General features: G+C 39.4%; 1 protein-coding gene across 4 annotated transcripts in view; it reads left to right on the top strand.

Annotated features, from left to right (window-relative positions):
- The window catches only part of POC1B (POC1 centriolar protein B), a 113,849-nt gene that overhangs the window by 85,775 nt on the left and 1,945 nt on the right, over positions 1–26,129 (top strand). For all 4 annotated transcript variants that reach the window (XM_067009849.1, XM_059080161.2, XM_067009848.1 and 1 more), the window contains one exon: positions 22,976–23,194. In XM_067009849.1, coding sequence (XP_066865950.1) covers positions 22,976–23,194 — 219 coding nt within the window. The remainder of the gene's footprint in view (positions 1–22,975; positions 23,195–26,129) is intronic.

Below are 26,129 nucleotides of genomic sequence, written 5' to 3'. Positions count from 1 at the left end.
TTTTAAAAAAGTATATCATTGTACAATATGTTATTACCTGCCTCAGAATTTAGATTCACACATGCACACACCCATTTTTGAACACAGTAAGGTATTGCTATAAATAATGGTTGATTTCTGCCCTTGTCATTTCAGCAACTTGCATAAAATATTCTTGTTGAGTCTATATGAAAGAGATAATAAGAATGAATCCCTTATTCTGTAGGCCTTTGGGGTATAACAGCAGAATTCACAAAAGATGTAATGACTACTTGTTTTGTCTATGGAATTTACAGAAAGTTTTATTGGTATTCTATTTGTCTAGAATACTGGGATTAGAATTTTTAGCTTTATATTAACTCAGAAGAGAGAGTACTAATTCTAGTTCACTGACTACCTGCTGTCTCCCTCCACCTCCCCCAGATAATTCTGGTAAGTACTTTATCATTAATTAAAATTTATCTGGGGGCTTCCCTGGTGGCGCAGTGGTTGAGAGTCCGCCTGCCGATGCAGGGGACGCGGGTTCGTGCCCCGGTCCGGGAGGATCCCACGTGCCGCGGAGCGGCTGGGCCCGTGAGCCATGGCCGCTGAGCCTGCGCGTCCGGAGCCTGTGCTCCGCAACGGGAGAGGCCACAACAGTGAGAGGCCCGCGTATCGCAAAAAAAAAAAAAAAATTATCTGTTGCAGTACACAGTTCTAGACTCAGCATAGGGCATTAGAAGACAAATATTCCTTTAAGGGATTCATAGTTTATGTTTGCCTAATCATGTAAATAGTGAAACATGAAAGGAAATTTTTGTACAGATTTTATTTGTCCTAGCTGTATCCTACCTATTCATGGCTTCAAAATTAATAAGCTTCTCTGGAGATGACAGTAAAGATTAAAGACAAAGATAGATTTATGGCCTTGGCTGTCATTTTCAAGGGCACTGAATTAATCACTCAGATATTCTAGTTGATAGTTGCATTGGGGCGGGGGTGTTTTTCAAGTCTTCTGACAAACATGAAATTTCCAATTTGGTTTGAAGAAGAAAAATCAAAGCCCTCAGTAAAACCTTATCCCCAAAGCCTCTTTTTCTCTCTTTGAGAAAAAGATGTATGATTTTTCCCAAGGGATAAACAGAAGGCTTTCTCAGCTTAGCGACTTTAGTCTGGAAGACACAAATTTCACATGACGTTCTCTGATTTTATCCTAGAAGTATTTTTAAATCAATCAGACTGGATCAGGTGGGTATGTTCCTACAAGGATATACAATACACTGTGCAGATATAACATAGAAGAGATGCGGTTTTCTTCTTAAGAGTTTTAGAAACTGGGAACGAATCCTGCCTGTGTTGTGGTCCTGTGACAGCCCCACATGGGTGACTCCATGGCTCTTTGTTCTGTTTTTCTGATTAATCCATCCACTTCTTGGTTAACACTGGCTTTTGATCTCAAGGAAAGAACCAAAGGCAGAGCAACACTCTGAGTCACTTCTGAAAGACAGCCATCCTGTCTTGGTCAGGATTCTCAGATGAACTCAGTGACTGTCTAAATCCTTTGTGTTAATGGTTAACTCAGTGTAAAGCCTCCCACGCACTGGCCACCACTTCCTCTAGTCCTTCAGTTTTGATAATTCATCAACCCCAGAAGGACCTCCAATCCACTGAGCCTCTGCCTTTTCATTGCCCACCTTCTGTGTCTGTGTGTCTCGCCTTTATGGGCTTAGATTCTATAGTCCATCATCACAGCCATACACTTGCCCCTTTCTCTCTCCACTGTACTCACCCAAAAAAACTTCAGCCTGGTTAAATCTGTTTTTTTTCTGCCGACTCTATACCTACACCCAAGCAACTGAATTCGACTAGACAGCGATGCAGACTGATCTCTTTAAATTTATTTATACAAAGCTCCAGGGGCACTCAGTACTGCCTAGCAATCCATTTACCAAGTATTTATCTCCTCACCGTCCTGTGACATCAGTGCTCTCTTTCTGTTTGATCTTTTCCATCAGCCCACGTTTGTAATGTATTTCCCATCTTTGAAAAGGAAAACTTCATTTGACCCCTCATCCCTTTCCAAGTCCTGTCTCATTGCTCTGCTCCTCTTTATAGCAAAACTCCTCATGGAAAGGCATATATTCAGTCTTCATTTCTTCACTTTCTACTCTTCTGAATCCGCTTCTGTTAAGCTTTTGTCCCCACCATTCCACTCATGTCAAGGTCCCAGTGATTCATCCAAATCAGCCTTTCTATAGGACTTGGTCTTAGTGATCACTCCCTTCCCCTTGAAACTTTTTCCTTACCTACCTTCTGGTCCAGTACCCCTCCTACCTGATGGGTCGCTAGTCACCTTTCCTGCTCCTTCTTTTCCTGCCTTCTCAAGTCTTAACTGTTCTCTTGTTTGGCTTCTCCCTCTTGTTTGATCATAGAGCCATGGCTGTGAATAGTTACATGCCGAATACCCCAACTCCAAGGGAACAGAAGCTTCTGCAATTGGTACCCTTCCAGACCTTGCCTTATGTACCTCTTCACCTGGCTGTTCATTTATATCCTTTATAAAAACTGGTAAATATATGTGTATATATTCTGATAACTCCCAAATTTATATCTTTAGCCCCAACCTCTCCACAGAAATCTAGAATCATATATTTCCAATTGTATTCATGATTTTTCCCCTTGGAAGATTCATAGGCATCTCAAACTTAACATGCCCCCAATTTATTCTCTACCCCAATTAAAAAATGCATCATCAGTGGGGCTAAATCATAATGTAACACCTTGCCCAGCTTTAATTTTCTTCCTAACCATTGTTACTACCTGACATTACATCACATATTTATATATTTATTCACTGGAATATAACCCCATGTCAACAGGGTCTCTTTTTGTTTAATCATTTCTTGTATTAGGCAGAGTAATGGTCCATAAAGATGTCCAAGTCCTCATCCCCAGAATCTGTGAATATGTTTCTTTACATGGCAGAGGGGCTTTGCAAATGTGATTAAGGATCTTGAGATTGGGAGATTATCCTAGATTATGGTCCAATACAATCACAATGGTCCTTACAGGGGAAGAAGGGAGACATAAGAATCAGAGAAGTAGAGATTGGAGTGATGCAGCCTGGAGCCACGAATGTAGGCAGCCTCAAGGAGCTGGAAAAGGCAAGGACAGATTCTCCCCCTAGAGCCTCCAGAAGGAACACAGCTCTGCTGACACATTGATTTTAGCCCCATAAGATGTATTTGGACCTTCAGAACTTCAAGATAGTAAGTAAGTTTGTGTTGTTCTTGTTTTTTAACATCTTTATTGGAGTATAATTGCTTTAAAATGGTGTGTTAGTTTCTGCTTTACAACAAAGTGAATCAGTTATACATATACATATGTTCCCATATCTCTTCCCTCTTGCGTCTCCCACCCTCCCTATCCCACCCTTCTAGGTGGTCACAAACCACCTAGCTGATCTCCCTATGCCATGCGGCTGCTTCCCACTAGCTATCCACCCTACATTTGGTAGTGTATATATGTCCCTGCCACTCTCTCACTTCATCACAGCTTACCCTTCCCCCTCCCCATATCCTCAAGTCCGTGCTATAGTAGATCGATGTTTTATTCCCTTCCTACACCTAGTCTCTTCATAACATTTTTTTTCTTAGATTCTGTATATATGTGTTAGCATACGGTACTTGTTTTCCTCCTTCTGACTTACTTCACTCTTTTTGACAGATTCCAGGTCTATCTACCTCACTACAAATAACTAAGTTTCATTTCTTTTTATGGCTGAGTAATATTCCATTGTATATATGTGCCACGTCTTCTTTATCCATTCATCTGTTGATGGACACTTAGCTTGCTTCCATGTCCTGGCTATTGTAAGTAGAGCTGCAATGAACATTTTGGTACATGACTCTTTCTGAATTATGGTTTTCTCAGGGTATATGTCCAGTAGTGGGATTCCTGGGTCGTATGGTAGTTCTATTTGTAGTTTTTTAAGGAACCTCCATACTGTTCTCCATAGTGGCTGTATCAATTTACATTCCCACCAGCAGTGCAAGAGTGTTCCCTTTTCTCCACACCCTCTCCAGCATTTATTGTTTCTACATTTTTTGATGATGGCCATTCTGACCAATGTGAGATGATATCTCATTGTAGTTTTGATTTGCATTTCTCTAATGATTAATGAGGTTGAGCATTCTTTCATGTGTTTGTTGGCAATCTGTATATCTTCTTTGGAGAAATGTCTATTTAGGTCTTCTGCCCATTTTTGGATTGGGTTGTTTGTTTTTTTGTTATTGAGCTGCATGAGCTGCTTATAAATTTTGGAGATTAATCCTTTGTCAGTTGCTTCATTTGCAACTATTTTCTCCCATTCTGAGGGTTGTCTTTTCATCTTGTTTATGGTATCCTTTGCTGTGAAAAAGCTTTTAAGTTTCATTAGGTCCCATTTGTTTATTTTTGGTTTTATTTCCATTTCTCTAGGAGGTGGGTCAAAAAGGATCTTGCTGTGATTTATGTCATAGAGTGTTCTGCCTATGTTTTCCTCTAAGAGTTTGATAGTGTCTGGCCTTACATTTAGGTCTTTAACCCATTTTGAGTTTATTTTTGTGTATGGTGTTAGGGAGTGTTCTAATTTCATACTTTTACATGTAGCTGTCCAGTTTTCCCAGCACCACTTATTGAAGAGGCTGTCTTTTCTCCACTCTATATTCTTGCCTCGTTTATCAAAGATAAGGTGACCATATGTGTGTGGGTTTATCTCTGGGCTTTCTATCCTGTTCCATGGATCTATATTTCTGTTTTTGTGCCAGTACCATACGGTCTTGATTACTGTAGCTTTGTAGTATAGTCTGAAGTCAGGGAGCCTGATTCCTCCAGCTCCATTTTTCGTTCTCAAGATTGCTTTGGCTATTCGGGGTCTTTTGTGTTTCCATACAAATTGTGAAATTTTTTGTTCTCGTTCTGTAAAACATGCCAGTGGTAGTTTGATAGGGATTGCATTGAATCTGTAGATTGCTTTGGGTAGAATAGTCATTTTCACAATGTTGATTCTTCCAATCCAAGAACATGGTATATCTCTCCACCTATTTGTATCATCTTTAATTTCTTTCATCAGTGTCTTATAATTTTCTGCATACAGGTCTTTTGTCTCCTTAGGTAGGTTTATTCCTAGATATTTTATTCTTTTCATTGCAGTGGTAAATGGGAGTGTTTTCTTAATTTCACTCTCAGATTTTTCATCATTAGTGTGTAAGAATGCCAGAGATTTCTGTGCATTAATTTTGTATCCTGCTACTTTACCAAATTCATTGATTAGCTCTAGGAGTTTTCTGATAGCATCTTTAGGTTCTCTATGTATAGTATCATGTCATCTGCAAACTGTGACTGCTTTACTTCTTTTCCGATTTGGATTCCTTTTATTTCTTTTTCTTTTCTGGTTGCTGTGGCTAGAACTTCCAAAACTATGTTGAATAAGAGTGGTGAGAGTGGGCAACCTTGTCTTGTTCTTGATCTTAGTAGAAATGGTTTCAGCTTTTCACCATTGAGGATGATGTTGGCTGTGGGTTTGTCATATATGGCCTTTATTATGTTGAGGAAAGTTCCCTCTATGCCTACTTTCTGCAGGGTTTTTATCATAAATGGGTGTTGAATTTTGTCAAAAGCTTTCTCTGCATCTATTGAGATGATCATATGGTTTTTCTCTTTCAGTTTGTTGATATGGTGTATCACGTTGATTGGTTTGCATATATTGAAGAATCCTTGCATTCCTGGAATAATCCCCACTTGATCATGGTGTATGATCCTTTTAATGTGCTGTTGGATTCTGTTTGCTAGTATTTTGTTGAGGATTTTTGCATCTATGTTCATCAGTGATACTGGCCTGTAGTTTTCCTTCTTTGTGACATCTTTGTCTGGTTTTGGTATCAGGGTGATGGTGGCCTCATAGAATGAGTTTGGCAGTGTTCCTCCCTCTGCTATCTTTTGGCAGAGTTTGAGAAGGAGAGTTGTTAGCTCTTCTCTCAATGTTTGATAGAATTTGCCTGTGAAGCCATCTGGTCCTGGGCTTTTGTTTGTTGGAAGAATTTTAATCACAGTTTCAATTTCAGTGCTTGTGATTGGTCTGTTCATATATTCTATTTCTTCCGGGTTCGGTCTTGGCAGGTTGTGCATTTCTAGGAATTTGTCCATTTCTTCCAGGTTGTCCATTTTATTGGCATACAGTTGCTTGTAGTAATCTCTAATAATCTTTTGTATTTCTGCCGTGTCCATTGTTACTTCTCCTTTTTCATTTTTAATTCTGTTGATTTGAATCGTCTCCCTTTTTTCCTTGATGAGTCTGGCTAATGGTTTATCAATTTTCTTTATCTTCTCAAAGAACCAGCTTTAAGTTTCAATGATATTTGCTATTGTTTCCTTCATTTCTTTTTCATTTATTTCTGATCTGATCTTTATGATTTCTTTCCTTCTCCTAAATTTGCGGGTTTGTTGTTCTTCTTTCTCTAATTGCTTTAGGTGCAAGGTTAGGTTGTTTATTCGAGGTGTTTCCTGTTTCTTAAGGTAGGATTGTATTGCTATAAACTTCCTTCTTAGAACTGCTTTTGCTGCATCCCATAGGTTTTGGTTCGTCGTGTCTCCATTGTCATTTGTTTCTAAGTATTTTTTGATTTCCTCTTTGATTTCTTCAGTGATCACTTTGTTATTGAGCAGTGTATTGTTTAGCCTCCATGTGTTTGTATTTTTTACAGATCTTTTCCTGTAATTGATATCTAGTCTCATAATGTTGTGGTCGGAAAAGATACTTGATATGATTTCAAGTCTCTTAAATTTACCAAGGCTAGATTTGTTACCCAAGATACGATCTATCCTGGAGGATGTTCCATGAGCACTTGAGAAAAATGTGTATTCTGTTGTTTTTGGATGGAATGTCCTATGACTATCAATTAAGTCCATCTTGTTTAATGTATCATTTAAAACTTGTGTTTCCTTATTTATTTTCATTTTGGATGATCTGTCCATCAGTGAAAGTGGGGTGTTAAGTCCCCTACTATGATTGTGTTACTGTCGATTTCCCGTTTTATAGCTGTTAGTATTTGCATTATGTATTGAGGTGCTCCTATGTTGGGTGCATAAATATTTACAATTGTTATAGCTTCTTCTTGGATCGATCCCTTAATCATTATGTAGTGTCCTTCTTTGTCTCTTGTAATAGTTTTTATTATAAAGTCTATTTTGTCTGATATGAGAATTGGTACTCCAGCTTTCTTCTGATTTCCATTTGCATGGAATATCTTTTTCCATCCCCTCACTTTCAGTCTGTATGTGTACCTAGGTCTGATGTGGGTCTCTTGTAGACAGCATATTTATGGGTCTTTTTTTTGTATCCATTCAGCCAGTCTGTGTCTTTCAGTGGGAGCATTTAATCCATTTACATTTAAGGTAATTATCGATATGTATGTTCCTATTACCATTAACTTAATTGTTTCGAGTTTGTTCTTGTAGGTCTTATCCTTCTCTTGTGTTTCTTGCCTAGAGAAGTTCTTTAGCATTTGTTGTAAAGCTGGTTTGGTGGTGCTGAACTCTCTCAGCTTTTGCTTGTCTGTAAAGGTTGTAATTTCTCCATCAAATCTGAATGAGATCCTTGCTGGGTAGAGTAATCTTGGTTGTAGGTTTTTCTCCTTCATCACTTTAAATATATCCTGCCACTCCCTTCTGGCTTGCAGAGTTTCTGCTGAAAGATCAGCTGTTAACGTTATGGGGATTCCTTTGTGTGTTATTTGTTGTTTTTCCCTTGCTGCTTTTAATATGTTTTCTTTGTATTTAATTTTTGATAATTTGATTAATATGTTTCTTGGCATGTTTCTCCTTGGATTTATCCTGTATGGGACTCTCTGTGCTTCCTGGACTTGATTGTGGTTCCTGGACTTGATTAACTATTTCCTTTCCCATATTAGGGAAGTTTTCAACTATAATCTCTTCAAATATTTTCTCAGTCCCTTTTTTTTCTCTTCTTCTCCTGGGACCCCTATAATTTGAATATTGGTCAGTTTAATGTTGTCCCAGAGGTCTCTTGAGAGTGTCCTCAGTTCTTTTCATTCTTTTTTCTTTATTCTGCTCTGTAGTAGTTATTTCCACTATTTTATCTTCCAGGTCACTTATCTGTTCTTCTGCCTCAGTTATTCTGCTATTGATCCCATCTAGAGTATTTTTAACTTCATTTATTGTGTTGTTCATCATTGCTTGCTTCCTCTTTATTTCTTCTAGGTCCTTGTTAAATGCTTCTTGCATTTTCTCTATTTCCAAGATTTTGGATCATGTTTACTATCATTATTCTGAATTCTTTTTCAGGTAGACTGCCTATTTCCTCTTCATTTGTTAGGTCTGGTGGGTTTTCACCTTGCTCCTTCATCTGCTGTGTGTTTTTCTGTCTTTTCATTTTGCTTATCTTACTGTGTTTGGGGTCTCCTTTTTATAGGCTGCAGGTTTGTAGTTCCCATTGTTTTTTGGTATCTGTCCCCAGTGGCTAAGGTTGGTTCAGTGGGTTGAGTAGGTTTCCTGATTGAGGGGACTAGTGCCTATGTTCTGGTGGATGAGGCTGGATCTTGTCTTTCTGGTGGGCAGGTCCACATCTGGTGGTGTGCTTTGGGGTGTCTGTAACCTTATTATGATTTTAGGCAGCCTCCCTGCTAATGGATGGGGCTGTGGTCCTGTCTTGCTAGTTGTTGGGCATAGTGTGTCCAGCACTGTAGCTTGCTGGTCGTTGAGTGAAGCTGGGTCTTGGTGTTGAGATGGAGATATCTGGGAGATTTGCGCTGTTTGATATTACGTGGAGCTGGGAGGTCTCTTGTGGACCAGTGTCCTGAAGTTGTTTCTCCCACCTCAGAGACACAGCCCTGACGCCTGGCTGGAGCACCAAGAGCCTTTAATCCACACGGCTCAGAATAAAAGGGAGAAAAAATAGAAAGGAAAGAGAAGGAAGGAGGGAAGGAAGGAAAGGAAGGAAGATGATAAAGTAGAATAAAATAAAGTTATTAAAATAAAAAGTAATTAAGAAGAAAAAAATTTTTAAGTTAAAAAAAAAAAAAAAAACGGGATGGTCGGAACCCTAGGACAAATGGTGAAAGCAAAGCTATACAGACAAAATCTCACTGAGAAGCACACACATACACACTCATAAAAAGAGAAAAAGGGTAAAAAAATAATATATCTTGCTCCCAAAGTACACCTCCTCAATTTGGGATGATTCACCATCTATTCAGGTATTCCACAGATGCAGGGCACTTCAAGTTGATTGTGGAGCTTTAATCCGCTGCTTGTGAGGCTGCTGGGAGAGACCTCCCCCTCTCCTCTTTGTTCGCACAGCTCCTGGGTTTCAGCTTTGGTCTTGGCCCCGCCTCTGCGCATAGGTCGCCCGAGGGCTTCTGCTCTTAGCTCTGACAGGACGGGGTTAAAGGAGCAGCCGATTCAGGGGCTCTAGCTCACTCGGGCTGGGGGGAGGGAGGGGTACGGATGCAGGGCGAGCCTGCGGCGGCAGAGGCCAGCGTGACGTTGCACCAGCCTCAGGCGCGCTGTGCGTTCTCCCAGGGAAGTTGTCCCTGGATCCCAGGACCCTGGCAGTGGCGGGCTGCACAGGTTCCCGGGAGGGGAGGTGTGGAGAGTGACCTGTGCTTGCACATAGGCTTCTTGGTGGCGGCAGCAGCAGCCTTAGCGTCTCATGCCCGTCTCTGGTGTCCGCACTGATAGCCGTGGCTCGTTCCGGTCCCTGGAGCTCCTTTACGTGGCGCTCTTAATCCCCTCTCCTCACGCACCAGGAAGCAAAGAGGCAAGAAAAAGTCTCTTGTCTCTTCGGCAGCTCCAGACTTTTTCCCGGACTCCCTCCCGGCTAGCCGTGGTGCACTAACCCCTTCAGGCTGTGTTCACGCCGCCAACCCCAGTCCTCTCCCGGCTTCCGATGGAAGCCCGAGCCTCAGCTCCCAGGCCCGCCCACCCTGGCGGGTAAGCAGACAAGCCTCTCGGGCTGGTGAGTGCTGGTCGGCACCGATCCTCTGTGGGAATCTCTCCGCTTTGCCCTCCGCACCCTGTTGCTGCGCTCTCCTCCGCGGCTCTGAAGCTTCCTCCTCAGCCACCTGCAGTCTCCGCCCGTGAAGGGGCTTCTAGTGTGTGAAAACCTTTCCTCCTTCACAGCTCCCTCCCACTGGCGCAGGTCCCATCCCTATTCTTTTGTCTCTGTTTATTCTTTTTTCTTTTGCCCTACCCAGGTACGTGGGGGAGTTTCTTGCCTTTTGGAAGGTCTGAGGTCTTCTGCCAGCGTTCAGTGGGTGTTCTATAGGAGCAGTTCCACGTGTAGATGTATTTCTGATGTATCTGTGGGGAGGAAGGTGATCTCCACGTCTTACTCTAACGCCATCTTCTCTCCTGAATCTTGTGTTGGTTTAAGCCACTAAACTTGTGGTAATTTGTTACAGCAGTGGTAGGAAACTAATATCTCTAGCACCTATAATTTTCCTGGCACGTAGGTGCTAAATAAAAACAATTTTGTTTGAATACGCGGTTTGTCTTCATTGTTTTATATCCCATATAAAGATTATTGGAGTTTCTAATCCCTATTCTAAATGTTATTGTTTAAGACAAATGATCCATTCTTTCTTTGGAAAGCAATATTTGCTTTTATTTTTGTCCAGGCAAAAGGTATTTTTTGTTATCCTAGTCTATTTCAGGCAGGCATTTTATAACTCTGTGTGTGTGTGTGTGTGTGTGTGTGTGTGTGTGGTGACTTTAAAAATCTCAGAATGTCAGGAACGGAACAGACTTTTAAAGAGCATTCAGTTTGAATTTCCTGATCTGATGTTTGTATACTTCTCACAATATCCCTGACAAGTGATCATCCCTAGTCTATTTTAGAACCTTCAGTGATGGGAAACTCACTTTAGCTAGTTGGATAGACTTTTCTGACTTTGGTCTGTTTTGTTCTCTACTTACAGAATTAAATCACAACTAGAAATGTTAAGTATAAGCCTAAACTGACTTATTTTAACCCATTTATTAAATATGTATCTGCAGTTCAGGTCACTGCTTATCTTTACACGTGAGTACTTCCCTTTGCATGTTCACACTTGTCAGAAGATCCTTATGCTATTTCACCAGAAACCATCAAATATACTTTTGGGGGATAAAAAACAAGAAGTGATTTGCAGTTAAGTGATAAATGCTTCCATTGCTCCCTCATTGTGCTTTTGAGGAGGCCTTTAAGATAGTAATTTTTAGTATAGAATCGTACTGGCTTGACTTTGGGTTTATATCAATACTTCTCTCCAAATACTGTCAAATTATTAATATTTACATTTTGAGGATGGCTCAGCAGATGCAGGACGGTCAGTTGAATTCAGTCCAACAAATGTTGAGCCCTGTATGTGTCTCATGCACTATGCTAGGCACCTGAGGAAGAAAGATGACCAAGTTATGGCTCCTACCCTCAAGAGGGTAACCCCCATGACCTGGTAGGGAATATAGACATGATAGCACAAATATAATGAGAAGTGATGAATGCTCTAGTAATGGCATGAACAGAGACTTATGAGAGTGTATGGTGTTAGAGAATGTTCTAATTTCACTCCTTTACGTGTAACTGTCCAGTTTTCTCAGCACCACTTATTTGAAGAGACTGTCTTTTCTTCATTGTATATTCTTGCCTCCTTTGTTGTAGGTTAACTGACCATAAGTGTGTGGGTTTATTTCTGGGCTTTCTATCCTGTTCCATTGATCTATATTTCTGTTTTTGTGCCAGTACCATAGTGTTTTGATGACTGTAGCTTTGTGTATAGACTGAAGTCAGGGAGCATGATTCCTCCAGCTCTGTTTTTCTTTCTCAAGATTGCTTTGGCTATTCTGGGTCTTTTGTGTTGTGCACAAATTTTAAAATTATTTTAGTCCTGTGAATAATGCCATTGGTAATTTGATAGGGATTGCACTGACTCTATAGATTACCTTGGGTAGTATAGTCATTTTGACAATATTGATTCTTCCAGTCCAAGAACACGGTATATCTTTCCATCGGTTTGTGTCATCTTTGATTTCTTTCATCAGCATCTTATAGTTTTCAGAGTACAGGTCTTTTGCCTCCTTGTGAGTGAAGTGGTGCCAGTGTTTAGTTCTGACTTGCCAGCCCAGACAGTGAGTGGGTAAGTAGGAAGGTAGTAGAAGGGGGAGAGGCGAGGAAGAAAGAGAATAAATATAATGCATGAACTTCCATATGTAATTGGGCACCACAGTATCTTGAATGTTTCATTGTTAATGATATAAATAGTAGTAGTTTAAATGTGTAGACCTTGATTACATTGTTGAATGGTTAATTTCCCAATAAAAATTTACTTGCAAATGCCACAATTTTCACTTTCTGTTGATGCATTAAAAGAATTCATTTTCTAATGTGACAAATGAAACTTTATGCGTTAAAATTAATGTCATTTAAACAACCTGTTAAGAGTCATCTGTCCCCAGAATGTGACAGGTTTTATATATAGCTCTCAGGACTATCAAAGTAGTTTTCATCAGTCAACTCTGTATTTTTTACTCTATTGTATATGTTCAGAGGGCAAGTGGAGCCTTTTAACCTGTAACGATAAGGATTTCTTAGCCACACACATTCATTATGTGCACTTGGTGAGGCTGTATTTCCCATCTTTGAGATGGCAACCATGAGTTTATCCAACGAGAACTTAAGTGTGGTAATTGCCCTGCCATCCCTTTGAAGGAATTGGTTCCCTGGAGAACTGTAAGCTCCGTGAAGGAAGGTACCATATCTGATTTGTTCTTTGCTGTAGCTTTAATGCCTATGTATAGGAGGCCTTCGTTTGCTGAATCAGTCAATGAATGTTACTGTTACCCTGCTGTACTTCAAGTGTTTGCAAAAAAGTAAGAGGTAAGGGCACATGTGTGATTTCTTCCTTTTATGGACTTCCAAAGCATTTGTTCTTTTCTTAGTCATTTGCTTGTGTTTCTTGTTTATTCACTGCCAGTATGTGCCAGGCACTGCAGGGGATCCCGGCCTTGCTCTGTCTTAATTCTCTCCCCATAATAGAGACTCCTCCTTGATTGCTGGTATCACATTGTACTCACATTTAACATTGGTAAATGCTTAGTATAATGTCAGTGTTCAGTAAGCATTCACCCAAAAAATGAATATTAGCAACTCTGAAGTAGGAGAGGACCTCAGTGTATTGGGAGCAAGCAGGTACTGCAGCCTCATTTGCTAGACTTTTAATAACCCAGAATCTTAAACATATTTTTTCCCTTTTCTTTTTCTTTTTCTTTTTTTTTAATTTTATGAATGAGAGTGTTAAAACTTCCCCAAGCTGTGCATCTTGCTCTTTTCCTGTACAAACAGGAAGCAAAGGCAGGCTTGGTCGGTGGGAAAGAATCTGCTAATATCTAGGTCCAAATAGCTTTGAGAGACCAGAGAACAGATCTGTCAGTTGGCTAATGTGAGATGGAGATCTCCTACTTTTTTTCTCTCTCTGCCCATACCCTTTTCCCTTTTCTATTCATCTTTATGTGTCATATGATACTATATATATATATATTTTTTTGGTCCCAAACAAGAAAACTATTGTTAAGGTTACTGGGATCTTTTCCTGCCTAGACTGTCTACGGCCTTAAATCTTTCTTTGCCCATTTCCTATTGCCCTTTCTTCACTAACCACCCTGACTGCAATCCCCCAGGGTTCGACGACCAATTTGTTAATTAGATTGAGGCCTTTTCCCACGAAGGGCCAGAGCTGCTACTACAATAAGATTACTTGTATTTGCGACCATGTGTGTACATACTTAGGTATGTTCTGATCTGTGTAAAGAAGACTGTCCTGGTCATGGAGAGTTTGGTTTCCATCTGTGAGAACGGTGATAAACTCTGCATGTGAGTGGTTAACATATTCAAAAATATTTAACGTTTCTGCTAAATCCAGGGGGTGCAGTGGTCAGAAGAGTAGGCAAAGCAGAGTCTAGTGAGGGAGACAGACAAGGGAGAAGGAAAAGACAACTCTGATCATTTATGGAAGAAGACATCAGGATGCCATGGTAGCCAGTAGGCAGACCACCTTCATTAGGGTGGTCAGGGACTACTTTTCTGAAGATGTGACAATTAAGCTGAAATTTGGAGATCAAAAAAGATTCAGTCATGCTAGGAGGGCAGAGAAGGCACAGCAGAAGCAATGTTAAAAAAAAAAAAAATCTGTCTTTTGAGCAGGATTTATTTTAGGGTGAGGATGGCTGTGCACAGCCATCCATACAATGTCCCCAGTCAATGAAGTGGCTGCTTAGGATCAGGAATGCAGACTGCGATTGTGAGACAGGACTTCTTAGTGAATTCTTCAGATATTCCATACTCATTTTTACACTGCTTTCATTTCAGTGTTTGCCACCAGCCAATAGCTGGGGACCCAGGTAGATAAGTGCTATAGGTGGTTTTCTAAGTTCCTTTAGCTCAGGACATGAATAAGTAGGTCATAGGTGCTTCTGGGCCCAGCTAATGAGTGGCATTAAAAATCCTTTATGTGAACTTGTTCTATGATCTATGATTGCTAGGAGTTTTGCTTCTGAACATTTCAAGGACAGTTTTAGATTTTCTTCATCACACAGAGTTAAGTAATTTAAAGCGTTAGTAATAGGATTCTTTGGTGGGTGTGGATTTTAATGAGTGCTTTCTGCCCAAAAAAGTCATTTTCATTCAGGTATTTTAGGTTCAGACCCTAATATTGTCAGGTATATCACAAAGGTGGAAAACTTGGGGTACAGAGCATACCTGCTCAGAGACCAGGATGGTTTTGGAGATAAACATAGGCTGGTATGCAACAAAACAAAAGTAGAAAAGATAGAGTACCAAATGACTAAAGGTACCAGAACATAAGCTTCAGGAGAGCAGAGTCTTGGGTCCTGCCACCCACTGCTGGGTTCTCACCATTGAGAACTGTGCCTCACACCGAGCGAGGCTCCAGAAGTATTTAAGTGAACAAACAAAAAGAACCTGAGCAGATCCACTCAGCTGGGTAGGAGTACTAAGATGTGTTTTATGCATATTTTAAAATAAGCTTGAACTGGGGTTGGTGGATTTTGAATTTGTTTTTATTATTTTCGACAAATGATGAATTAGTAAGATGATGACAGGGAAATTTGAAAGTTTTCATCTTCCTAAAAATGGTTGGGAAGATCATGGAGAACAGTGGCTTCGATCCCAAGGTTACAATACCCAGAGTGCCTTGGCATCTCTTAGATCTATGATTGGTTATGTTTCATACACCTTTCCTACCGCTGTGAGCTTGGGCAGGTTATTTAGTCTTTCTGTATCTCTGTTTCCTAGTTTGAAAAATGAGAATAAGAGTAGAACAGAACATACCTGATAGGGTAATTGTGAAGATTAAACAGTTAACATGTGTAAAGCACTTGAAACAATGCCAAGTACACAGTAAGCTCTGTACATGCTGATGTGTCACCACCACCATCATCATTAGAAGTACACTTGCCATGTCTGAGGTACCTTCTGTCTGGAACTCTCATATGCCAGTGATAACCAGGAATGAAAAACTGATTAAAATTTTTAAAAATTCTGTGGTTTCTGGGATGCATGTATTTGGAATCTTTGTTTTTAAGATAGCTTTAATGAGATAATTCACATACTAGAAAACTTGCTATTTTAAAGTGTACAATTTAATGATTTTTAGAATATTCACAAAGTTGTATGACCATCACTGCTGTCTAATTTTAGAATATTTAATCACTCCAAAAATAATTTGAGTATTTTCATCACCCACATACCCATTACCAACCTCTGCCCATTCTTCCCTCCTCCCAGCCCCTGGCAACCACTAATCTCAGTTTGTCTTCCTGTATTTGTCTATTCTGACTATTTCATCCATATGGAATCACATAATATGTGGCCTTTGTGTATGGCTTCAACTCAGCCTACTGTTTCCAAGGTTTATTGTGTTGTAGTACGTATCAGTACTTCATTCTTTTTTTGTGTGGGTAACTGATATCCATTGTAAGGATAATACCATATTTTGTTTTTCCATTAATTATCACAACATTCTGATGCATACAGGTTGTTTCCATTTTATTGGCTATTCTAAATAATGCTGCTGTGTATTCTTGTACAAGTTTTATGTAGATATATGTAAAGGATGTCATTTCTCTTGGGTATACACCAAGGAGTGGAATCACTGGGTCATAGTAATTCAATGTTTAATGTTTTGAGGAATTTTTCCAAACTGTTTTCCAAAGTGACTGCATCATTTTACAATCCCACCAGCAATATATGAGGATTCAGATTTCTCTACATCTTCACCAACATTTGTTATATTCTTTCTTTTTTATTTTAGTCATCCTAATGGGTATGAATTGGTATCTCATTGTGGTTTTGATTTGCATTTCCCTGATAATTAATGATACTGAGTGCCTTTTTATGTGCTTATTGGCCATTTGTGTATCATCTTTAGAGAAATGTCTATTCAAATCCTTTGACCATTTTTAATTGGGTTGTCTTTTTATTGTTGAGTTGTAAGAGTTCTTTATATGTTCTCACACAAGTCTCTTATCAAAAACATGATTTGCAAATATTTTCCCCAATTCTGCGTGATTTGTTCCCACTTTCTTGTTACCTACTTTTAAAAAATATTTACTTATTTATTTGGCTGCGCCGGGTCTTAGTTGAGACATGCAAGATCTTCTTTGCTGCGTGCAGGATCTTCATTGTGGCATGCGAACTCTTAGTTACGGCACATGGTATATAGCCGCCTGACCAGGGATCAAACCCAGGCCCCCAGCATTGGGAGCATGGAGTTTTAGCCACTGGACCACTGGGAAGTGCCTCTTGTTGTCTTTTGAAGCACAAAAGTTTTATGTTTTGATAAAGTCCAATTTGTTATTTATTTTATCATTTGTAGTTTGGTATTGTATCTAAGAAGCTTCACTCTTCTCCAAGGTGAGGAAAATTTACTCCTATGTTGTCTTCTAAGATTTGTATTGTTTTAGCTCCTATAGTTAACTTTATGATCCATTTTGAGTTAATCCTGTACATGGTGTGAGGGGCCCAAATCCATTCTTTTGAATTTAAATACAGTTTTCCCAGCACAGTTTCTTGAAAAAGACTATTATTTTCCATTAAATTATCTTGGCAACCTTGTCAAAAATCAATTGACTGTATATGATAAGGTCTGTCTATTCCATTGATCTATGTGTCTCTCCTTATGCCAGTCCCATGCTGTCTTGATTACTGTAGTTTTGTAGTGAATTTTGAAACTGGGAAATGTGAGTCTTGAACTGTGTCCTTCGATATTATTTTGGCTATTCTGGGTTCCTTGCATTTCCATATGCCTTTTAAGACCAGCATGTCAATTTCTTTTAAACAGGCAACTGGGATTTTGATGGGGATTGTGCTGAACCTGTATATATCAATTTGGGGAATATTGCCATCTTAACAATATTACGTCTTCTGTTCCGTGAACATGGGGTATGGAATGTCTTTTCATTTATTTAGGTCTTTAATTTCTTTCATTAATGGTTTATTTGTAGTTTTTGGTATATAAGCCTTGCACTGTTTTTGTTAAATTTATTCCTAAACATTTTATTCTTTTTGATGCTCATGTAGACTGAGCTGTTTTCTTAATTTTCAGATTTTTATTGCTATATGTTTGGAGGGCTTATTTGTTTTATTGCGGTAAAATACACATATCATAAAATTGACCATTTTAACCATTTTTAAATGTACAGTTCCCTGGCATTTAGTATTCACAGTGTTATGTACCCATCACCACTATTTTGAGGTCTTTGTCATCATTTCAAACAGAAACCCTGTCCTCATTAAGCAATGAGTACATAAGCTCCGTGTTTCTTCTCCCCTCCGGCTTGTGGTAACCTATACTCTCTCTGAATTTGCCTATTCCAGGTACCTCATATTAGTGGAATCATATGGTATTTTCTTTTGTTTTCACTTAGTATGTTTTCAATGTTCATCCATGGTGTAGCATGTAGTAGAATTCTATTTTTATGGTTAAATAATATTCAATTGTATGTGTGTACCACATTTTGTTTATACATTTATCTGTTGATTGGTACTGGGTTGTTTTTATCTTTTGACTATTGTGAATAATGCCACTATGAATACTGGTGTACAAGTATCTTTTCAAGTCCTTGCTTTCACTTCTTGTGGATATATACTCAGGAGTGGAATTGCTAGATCGTGTGCTAATTCTGTGTTGGAACCTTTTGAGGAATAGCCAAATTGTTTTCCACATCAGGTGACCATTTTATATTCCCACAGCAATGCATGAGGGTTCCAATTTCTCCACCAACACTTATTATTTTCATTTTCTAAAGTAATGGTTTATTTTTTATTTTATATTGGGGTATAACTGATTTTACAGTGTTGTTTCAGGTGTACAGCAAAATGATTCAGCTATACATATATATATATATATATATATATATATATATATGTATACACACATTCTTTTTCAGATTCTTTTCCCATATACGTTTTTACAGAATATTGAGTAAAATTCCCTGTGCTAAGTAGGTCCTTGTTGATTATCTATTTTATATATAGTAGTGTGTAGATGTTAATACAAAACTCCTAATTTATCCCTCCCCCCGACCTTTCCCCTTTGGTAACCGTAAGTTTGTCTTCAAAGTCTGTGAGTCTGTTTCTCTTTTGCAAATAAGTTCATTTGTATCATCCTTTTAGATTCCACATGTAAGTGATATCATATATTTATCTTTCTCTGACTTCACTTAGTATGATAATCTTTAGGTACATCCATGTTGCTGCAAACAGCATTATTCCATTCTTTTTTACATCTGAGTAATATCTCATTGTATATATGTACCACATCTTCTTTATCCATTCATCTGTCGATGAACATTTAGGTTGCTTCTGTGTCCTGGCTATTGTAAATAGTGCTGCAATGAACAATGGGGTGCATGTATCTTTTCGAATTATGGTTTTCTCCAGATATATGCCCAGGAGTGGGATTGCTGGATCATATGGCAGTTCTGTTTTTAGTTTTTTAAGGAACCTCTATACTGTTCAATTTTTTAGAATAGTTTCAGAAAGACAGGTGTTAACTCTTCTCTAAATGTTTGATAGAATTCACCTGTGAAGCCATCTGGTTCTGGACTTTTGTTTGTTGGAAGATTTTTAATCAACAGTTTCAATTTCAGTACTTGTAATTGGTCTGTTTATATTTTCTATTTCTTTCTGGTTCAGTCTTAGAATATTATACCTAAGAATTTTTCCATTTCTTCTAGGTTGTCCATTTTATTGGCAGAGTTGCTTGTAGTAGTCTCTTATGGTCCTTTGTATTTCTGTGGTTGTCGTAACTTCTTTTTCATTTCAAATTTTATTGATTTGAGCCCTCTCCTTTTTTTTCTTTGAGTCTGGCTAAAGGTTTATCAATTTTATTTATCTTTTCAAAGAACCAGCTTTTAGTTTCATTGATCTTTTCCATTGTTTTCTTCATCTCTCTTGCGTTTATTTCTGCTCTGATCTTTATGATTTCTTTCCTTGTACTAACTTTGGGTTTTGTCTGTTGTTCTTTCTCTAGTTGCTTTAGGTGTAAGGTTAGGTTTATTTGAGATTTTTCTTGTTTCCTGAGGTAAGACTGTATCACTGTAAATTTCTCTTAGAACTGCTTTTTCTGCATCCCATAGGTTTTGGAACATCGTGCTTTCATTTTCATCTGTCTCTAGGTATTTATTGATTTCCTCAGTGATCCACTGGTTGTTTAGTAGCATATTGTTTAGCTCCATGTGTCTGTGTTTTTTACAGTTTTTTTCCTTGTAGTTGATTTCTAATCTCATAGCATTGTGGTCAAAAAAGATCCTTCATATGACTTCCATTTTCTTAAATATACCAAGGTTTGCTTTGTGGCCCAGCATGTAATCTATCCTGGAGAATGTTCCATGCGCACTTGAGAAGAATGTCTATTCTGCTGCTTTTGAATGGAATGCACTGTAACTATCAATTAAGTCTGTCTAGTCTAATGTGTCATTTAAGGCCTGTGTTGCCTTATTTTCTGTCTGGATTATCTGTCCATTGATGTAAGTGGGGTGTTAAAGACCCACCCCCCCATTATTGTGTTATGGTCAGTTTCTCTTTTTATGGCTGTTAGTGTTTGCCTTATATATTGAGATGCTCCTATGTTGGGTGCATATATATTTCAATTGTTATACCTTCTTTTCAGATTGATCCCTTGATCATCACTTAGTGCCCTTCTTTGTCTCTTGCAACACTCTATTTTAAAGTCTATTTCTTCTGATATGAGTATTGCTACTCCAGCTTTCTTTTGATTTCCATTTGCATGGAATTATCTTTTTCCATCCCCTGACTTTCAGTCTGTATGTGTCCCTAGATCTGAAGTGGGTCTCTTGTAGACAGCATATATATGGGTCTTGTTTTTGCATCTATTAAGCCAGTCTATGTCTTTTAGTTTGAACATTGTTTATGTTTCAGGTAATTATATGTATGTTCTTATTGCCATTTTAATTGTTTTAGATTTGTTTTTCTAGGTCTTTTTTCTTCCCTTTCTCTCGTTCTCTTGTGATTTGATGACTAACTTTAGTGTTATGCTGGGATTGCTTTTTCTTTTGTGTGTGTGTGTATCTATTGTAGATTTTCAGTTTCCAGTTACCGTGAGGTTTTGATATAGCCGTACACACACACACACACACACACACACACACGACTGTTTCAAGTTGCTGGTCTCTTAATTTCAAATGCATTTCCAATATATGCTGCATTTGTACTCTCCTCATGATTGCTGGTTTTGATATCATATTTGTATGTGGATGACTTCTTCCCTTTACATTTGCCTTTATCAGTGAGCTTTCCCATTCGTAATTTTCTCATTTCTAGTTGTGGCCTTTTGTCAATTTGATTAATGTGTCTTGTTGTATTCCTCCTTGGGTTTATCCTGTACGGAACTCTCTGTGCTTCCTGGACTTGGGTGACTGTTTCCTTTCCCATGTTAGGTAAGTTTTTGGCTATTATCTCTTCAAAAATTTTCTCAGGCCCCTTCTGTCTCTCTTCTCCTTCTGGGACCCCTATATAATGTGAATGTTGGTGTGTTTAATGTTGTTCCAGAGGTCTCTGAGAGTGTCCTTATTTCTATTCATTCTTTTTGCTTTAATATGTTCCATGACAGTGATCTCCACCAATCTGTCTTCCAGCTCACTTGTTCTTCTGCCTCATTTATTCTGCTAATTGATTCCTTCTAGAGTATTTTTCATTTCAGTTACTGTGTTGTTCACCTCTGTTTGATTTTTAAATCTTCTAGCTCTTTTTTAAACATTTCTTGTATCTTCTTGGTCTGTGCCTCCATTCTTTTTCTGAGAGCTTGGATCGTCTTTACTTTACTATCATTACTCTTAATTCTTTTTCAGGCAGATTGTCTGTCTCCACTTCACTTAGTCGTTCTTCTGGGGTTTTATCTTGTTCCTTTGTCTGGAACATATTTCCCTGCCGTTTCATCTAACTTCCTGTGTTTGCAGTCTCCGTTTCTGAGGCTGCAGGTTTGTAGTTCCTCTAGCTTCTGGTGTCCGCACCCTGGTGGGTGAGGTTGGTCCAGGGGTTTGTGCAGGCTTCCTGGTGGGAGGGACTGGTGCTTGCCCACTGATGGGTTGAGCTGGGTCTTTTCCCTCTGGTGGGCAAGGCCATGTCAGGGGTGTGTTTAGAGATGGCTGTGGGCTCAGGATGACTTTAGGCAGCCTGTCTGCTGATGGGTGGTGGTGTGTTCCCACCCTGTTGGTTGCTTGGCCTGTGGCATCCCAGCACTGGAGCCTGCAGGTTGTTGGGTGGGGCCAGGTCTCAGTGCCAAAATGGCGACCCCAAGGAGAGCTCATGCCCATGAATATTCCCCAGGGCCTCCACCACCGTCGTCCTTGTCCCCACAGTGAGCCACAGTCAACCCCTGCCTCCCCAGGGGACCCTCCAAGACCCGCAGGTAGGTCTGGCCCAGGCTGCTGTGGACTCACTGCTTTGCCCTGCATCTCAGTGCACGTGAAACTGTGTGTGGACCCTCCAGGAGTGGAGTCTCTGTTTCCCCCAGTCTTGTGGAGCTCCTGCACTCAAGCCCTGCTGGCCTTCAAAGCCAAATCCTCTGGGGGCTCCTCTTCCTCCTGATGCTAGTCCCCCCTGGCTGGGAGGCGGCCTGACATGGGGCTCAGAACTCTCCCTCCTGTGGGAAAACCTCTGTGATATAATTATTTTCCAGTTTGTGGGTCACCCACCTGGTGGTTATGGGATTTGATTATACTGTGAATGCACCCCTCCTACTGTCATGTGGCTGCTGCTTTGTCTTTGGATGTATCTTTTTGGTAGGTTCTCATCTTTTTCTCGATTGTTGTTTAGCAGTTAGCCGTGATTTTGGTGTTTTCATGAGGGGAGGTAAGCTCAAGTCCTTCTACTCTGCCATTTTGTCTCCTCCCCATAGAAATCAAATAATCGTCATCTTAATGGATGTAACTTTTTAAAAATCAAGAATTAGCAGGGGGCTTCCCTGGTGGCGCAGTGGTTGAGAATCCGCCTGCCGATGCAGGGGACACGGGTTCGTGCCTCGGTCCGGGAAGATCCCACATGCTGCGGAGCGGCTGGGCCCGTGAGCCATGGCCACTGAGCCTGCGCATCCGGAGCTTGTGCCCCGCAATGGGAGAGGCCGCAACAGTGAGAGGCCTGCGTACCACCAAAAAAAAAAAAAAAAAAAAAAGAATTAGCAGGTAACCACCTTTTTTTAATGGTAGAACACCTGATCTTTCAGACAGATACAAAGTATATTTTATTGAAAAAAAAATCAAGGAAAATTGTGAATTTCAGCCATCCTTTTTTTCCTTCTTATAATTGTAATCTCCATAATTTGCTGTAGTTGAAGATGAACAATTAAATGAAAGCTGGGCTTTTAAAAGAGGAATGTTGAAAACTTTTATATCATTTTAAAGTTTGGAAACTATAACTCTTCCTATCTTTTCTATGGTGTCAAAGACAACGGAAACCACTGTTCGAACTCTACCAGACAAGGGTGAAGAGATCTGCGGATATTTCTTGAACCCTTCTGTAATGTTATCAGAATGTTCACCTACAACTTTGAAAAAGAAAACAGAAGAAATGAGTGACCTCCCTTCTGAGAGTCAACGAAGCATACCGCTTGCTGTGACCGACGCGTTAGAGCATATCATGGAACAGCTCAATGTTTTGACACAGGTGGGTTGGCGCGCTTTTCACTTGGGGGTAAGAGGTACAAAATCCTAGTTACAGAAGGCTGCAGAACTAGCAGAGCAGGGAGAAAATTTTCTTTCTTAGCAAGGCAAGCTCAAAGGTGGTAGTTAATATAGCAGTGCCTGCTGTGCTGAGCTGCTCTAAACCTTATGGAGGCAAAGTCAGAGCCCATGCACACATATACACATATGCATGTGCACACACACACACACTGTAGTCTGACATCTGAGGAGCACAAGCAAATGGGGGAGACCATGTACTTCATGCTACAAATGTATTATTTGATTTTGGACAGTAATGTTTTGCCCTAAGAATTTTTGATGCCCTGTATTCAGATTTGGACATCATCAAAGAAATATTTAGGGCAATAAGAAAAATGTATTGGGATTAATCATTTCGGTTAGAATGACATATTGGCAGTGCTTTAGTTTTTCACTATGAAGAAGTTCTCTGTATAACTTCCCTCATTCCAAAGCTCCTTATGTTGATGCTCTGTTCTTCTGGAGGTGAGGTTCCCACATTCCCCTTTTAGAATATTACCCACTCCTTTGATGCCAATATACTTTTGCAAGAAGGGATACCATGGATCTCTTGGTCAGGAAATACACATGTTATTTAATGGAAGTGGTGTATTAATATGGATACATCAGAGGTTGCCCTTCCAGCTCTGCTCAGTGTTTCCTTTGAAGAATTCTTATTGTTCCTCTTTGATAAATAGAATGAGGATACTAATATTTGTCAGAGCATACACTGTCCAAAATTATACAGAAAGAGGCTATAATGTGAACTAGACAAGACGTCAATTACTTTTGCAGAATAAATATTTCAAGTTGAAATTGCTCATGCATTGAAATCATCTAATTCTTATTCTCAACCCTGGCTGTACATTATAATCACCAGGGCAGTTAAAAATCATCCAGTTCTCGTCTCCAGAGAATTCAAGGCCCTGGCATCAGACTTTTAAGGTTCCATTTTGGGTTAAGAGCCAGTAATTAAAATTAATTAAAATTTTTACCCTTTAGATAACATCTCAGGGCCTTGGAGTAGATGTGGGTCATGACAAATTGTGGGAACGAGCCTTGTGAGACCTTGGAGTCATAAGATCTGTTCAATGAAAATCATAGGAAAATCATCAATTTTTGCTTTGCAGTATTGTGCTAGAGGTGACTGTGTGTTTATCGCACTTTCCTTTAAAAGGCAGTTGTTCTCTCAGCTTCATGCCAGCTTTAGTTTTGGTTGGCCTATTTCCCAGGGCCCTGGCTTCCTTACCTGCACTGTCACAGTGGGTGGCAGGTCCTCTTTAGGGTCTTTCCGGGTCTTTCCATCTTCTACTCTGTCAGCTTCGTGACTCATTTTGCCTTCTTTTTTCCTGATTCAAGGTTAAATGGATCACTTTATTGAAAGTCTGTAATTTTTTATTTTTCATATTTGAAGGAAAGTCAGTCCTTCAAAATTAAAAGTTAAAAGCAGGCACAGCACACTTGCAAAATGGGAACAGTGTGAATCTGTGGGCAAATAACAAGTAAAATAAACATATTCAGATTCACTTTAATTACAGATGACTGAACATCTCCTAACCCAGTGGCAGTGCTTATAATTCAGTACAGATTGTAGTATCACTTTCTCATTATAACTTTTAAGATGGTTGGTAGGTAAGTGGAGTTAACCAGTGTTAAAGGTGTTGATAATACACATATCAAAAGCTTTTGCATCTTACATTGTGATAATATATGTAAAGTATCAGACAAAATGCTTGGCACATAGTAGGCACTCAAGAAATAGTAGAAAGTATTATCAGCATTGCCGTTAATTTCAATGAATCATGATCTATATAGTATGGAATATGAGAGCAAAAACTGTTTTTTTGTTTGTTTGTAACTGATTACCTTCAGAGGCTGGTAGGGAATTAATTCATTATTTTGAAACTTGTCAACTAAAGTAACCAAGCATTTATGTTGCTTTTCCTATATGAACTGTACTCTACCAGGTAACCAAATAAGTGTCTTGTATAAATTATCCCAATAGATTTTTTAAGTGATAGAATATCACTGGCAATCTCTAAGAATCGATAGATCTAGGCATTAAGTACCTACTAACAACACAGAAAAAGAAGCAAATGAAGCAAATGTTATTATTATGCCCTCAAAAGAAAGAATAGTCTTACCGAGGGATCTAACCTGAGTCTTACCAAGCCTTTGAATCCAGCTTCCAATTTACATAAAATACAGAGGGTAGAAGAACAGATTAAACTGTACCCAGAGTATGCAGTCCCTAAAATCCAGACTGGTAGAGGCGCTGCAGGTCAAACGGCCTGAACCTGTCAAAAGACAAATTATAAAGAAAATAAATGGAGAGAGTGGGGATCTGTAGATTAACATCAAATCTTGAAAATGGGTAAGATATAGTTAGTGTCTAGGGATGTACACTTGAAAGATAAAACCATAAAGACATGTAGAAAAGTGATTATTATATAGGATAGGGGCTGTTATGGGGGAAGGTGTGCACAAGGCACCCTGGGGTGGCTGGCAGAGTTCTAGTTCTTGACCTGGGTGTTGGTCATAAGGGTGCTTTTCTCATGCGAGTTCATTAAGTGCCACATGTTTTTTGTGCAACTTCCGGAATCTGTTTTATCGTAGTTTTTTTAAAGGTAAAAGACTGAAGATGAAGTAGTCTATCACAATTAGATTTAAAAGTAGTCACGCGTGTGTGTAGTTAGAATAGCTAAGATTCATGAAGGCCTGTGTTCCAGGCACTAGCTTAAGCATTTTACGTGCCGTATTTCATTTAGTCAGTCTTCCTAACATCCCTGTGAGCTGCTGTCATCTTCTGGGTGCAGAAAGGGGTAGCAGTTATTATATTTTCAAAGTAAGCTAGGTATCCAGCTGTCTAGGGTAATATAGGTATGGTCCATCATGGATTG

Source organism: Kogia breviceps, chromosome 12, assembly GCF_026419965.1.
Source record: "Kogia breviceps isolate mKogBre1 chromosome 12, mKogBre1 haplotype 1, whole genome shotgun sequence".
In the NCBI taxonomy this organism is placed as follows: Eukaryota; Metazoa; Chordata; class Mammalia; order Artiodactyla; family Physeteridae; genus Kogia; species Kogia breviceps.
Note: the sequence above shows the minus strand (reverse complement) of the source record. Positions and strands in the feature narration are given on the sequence as shown.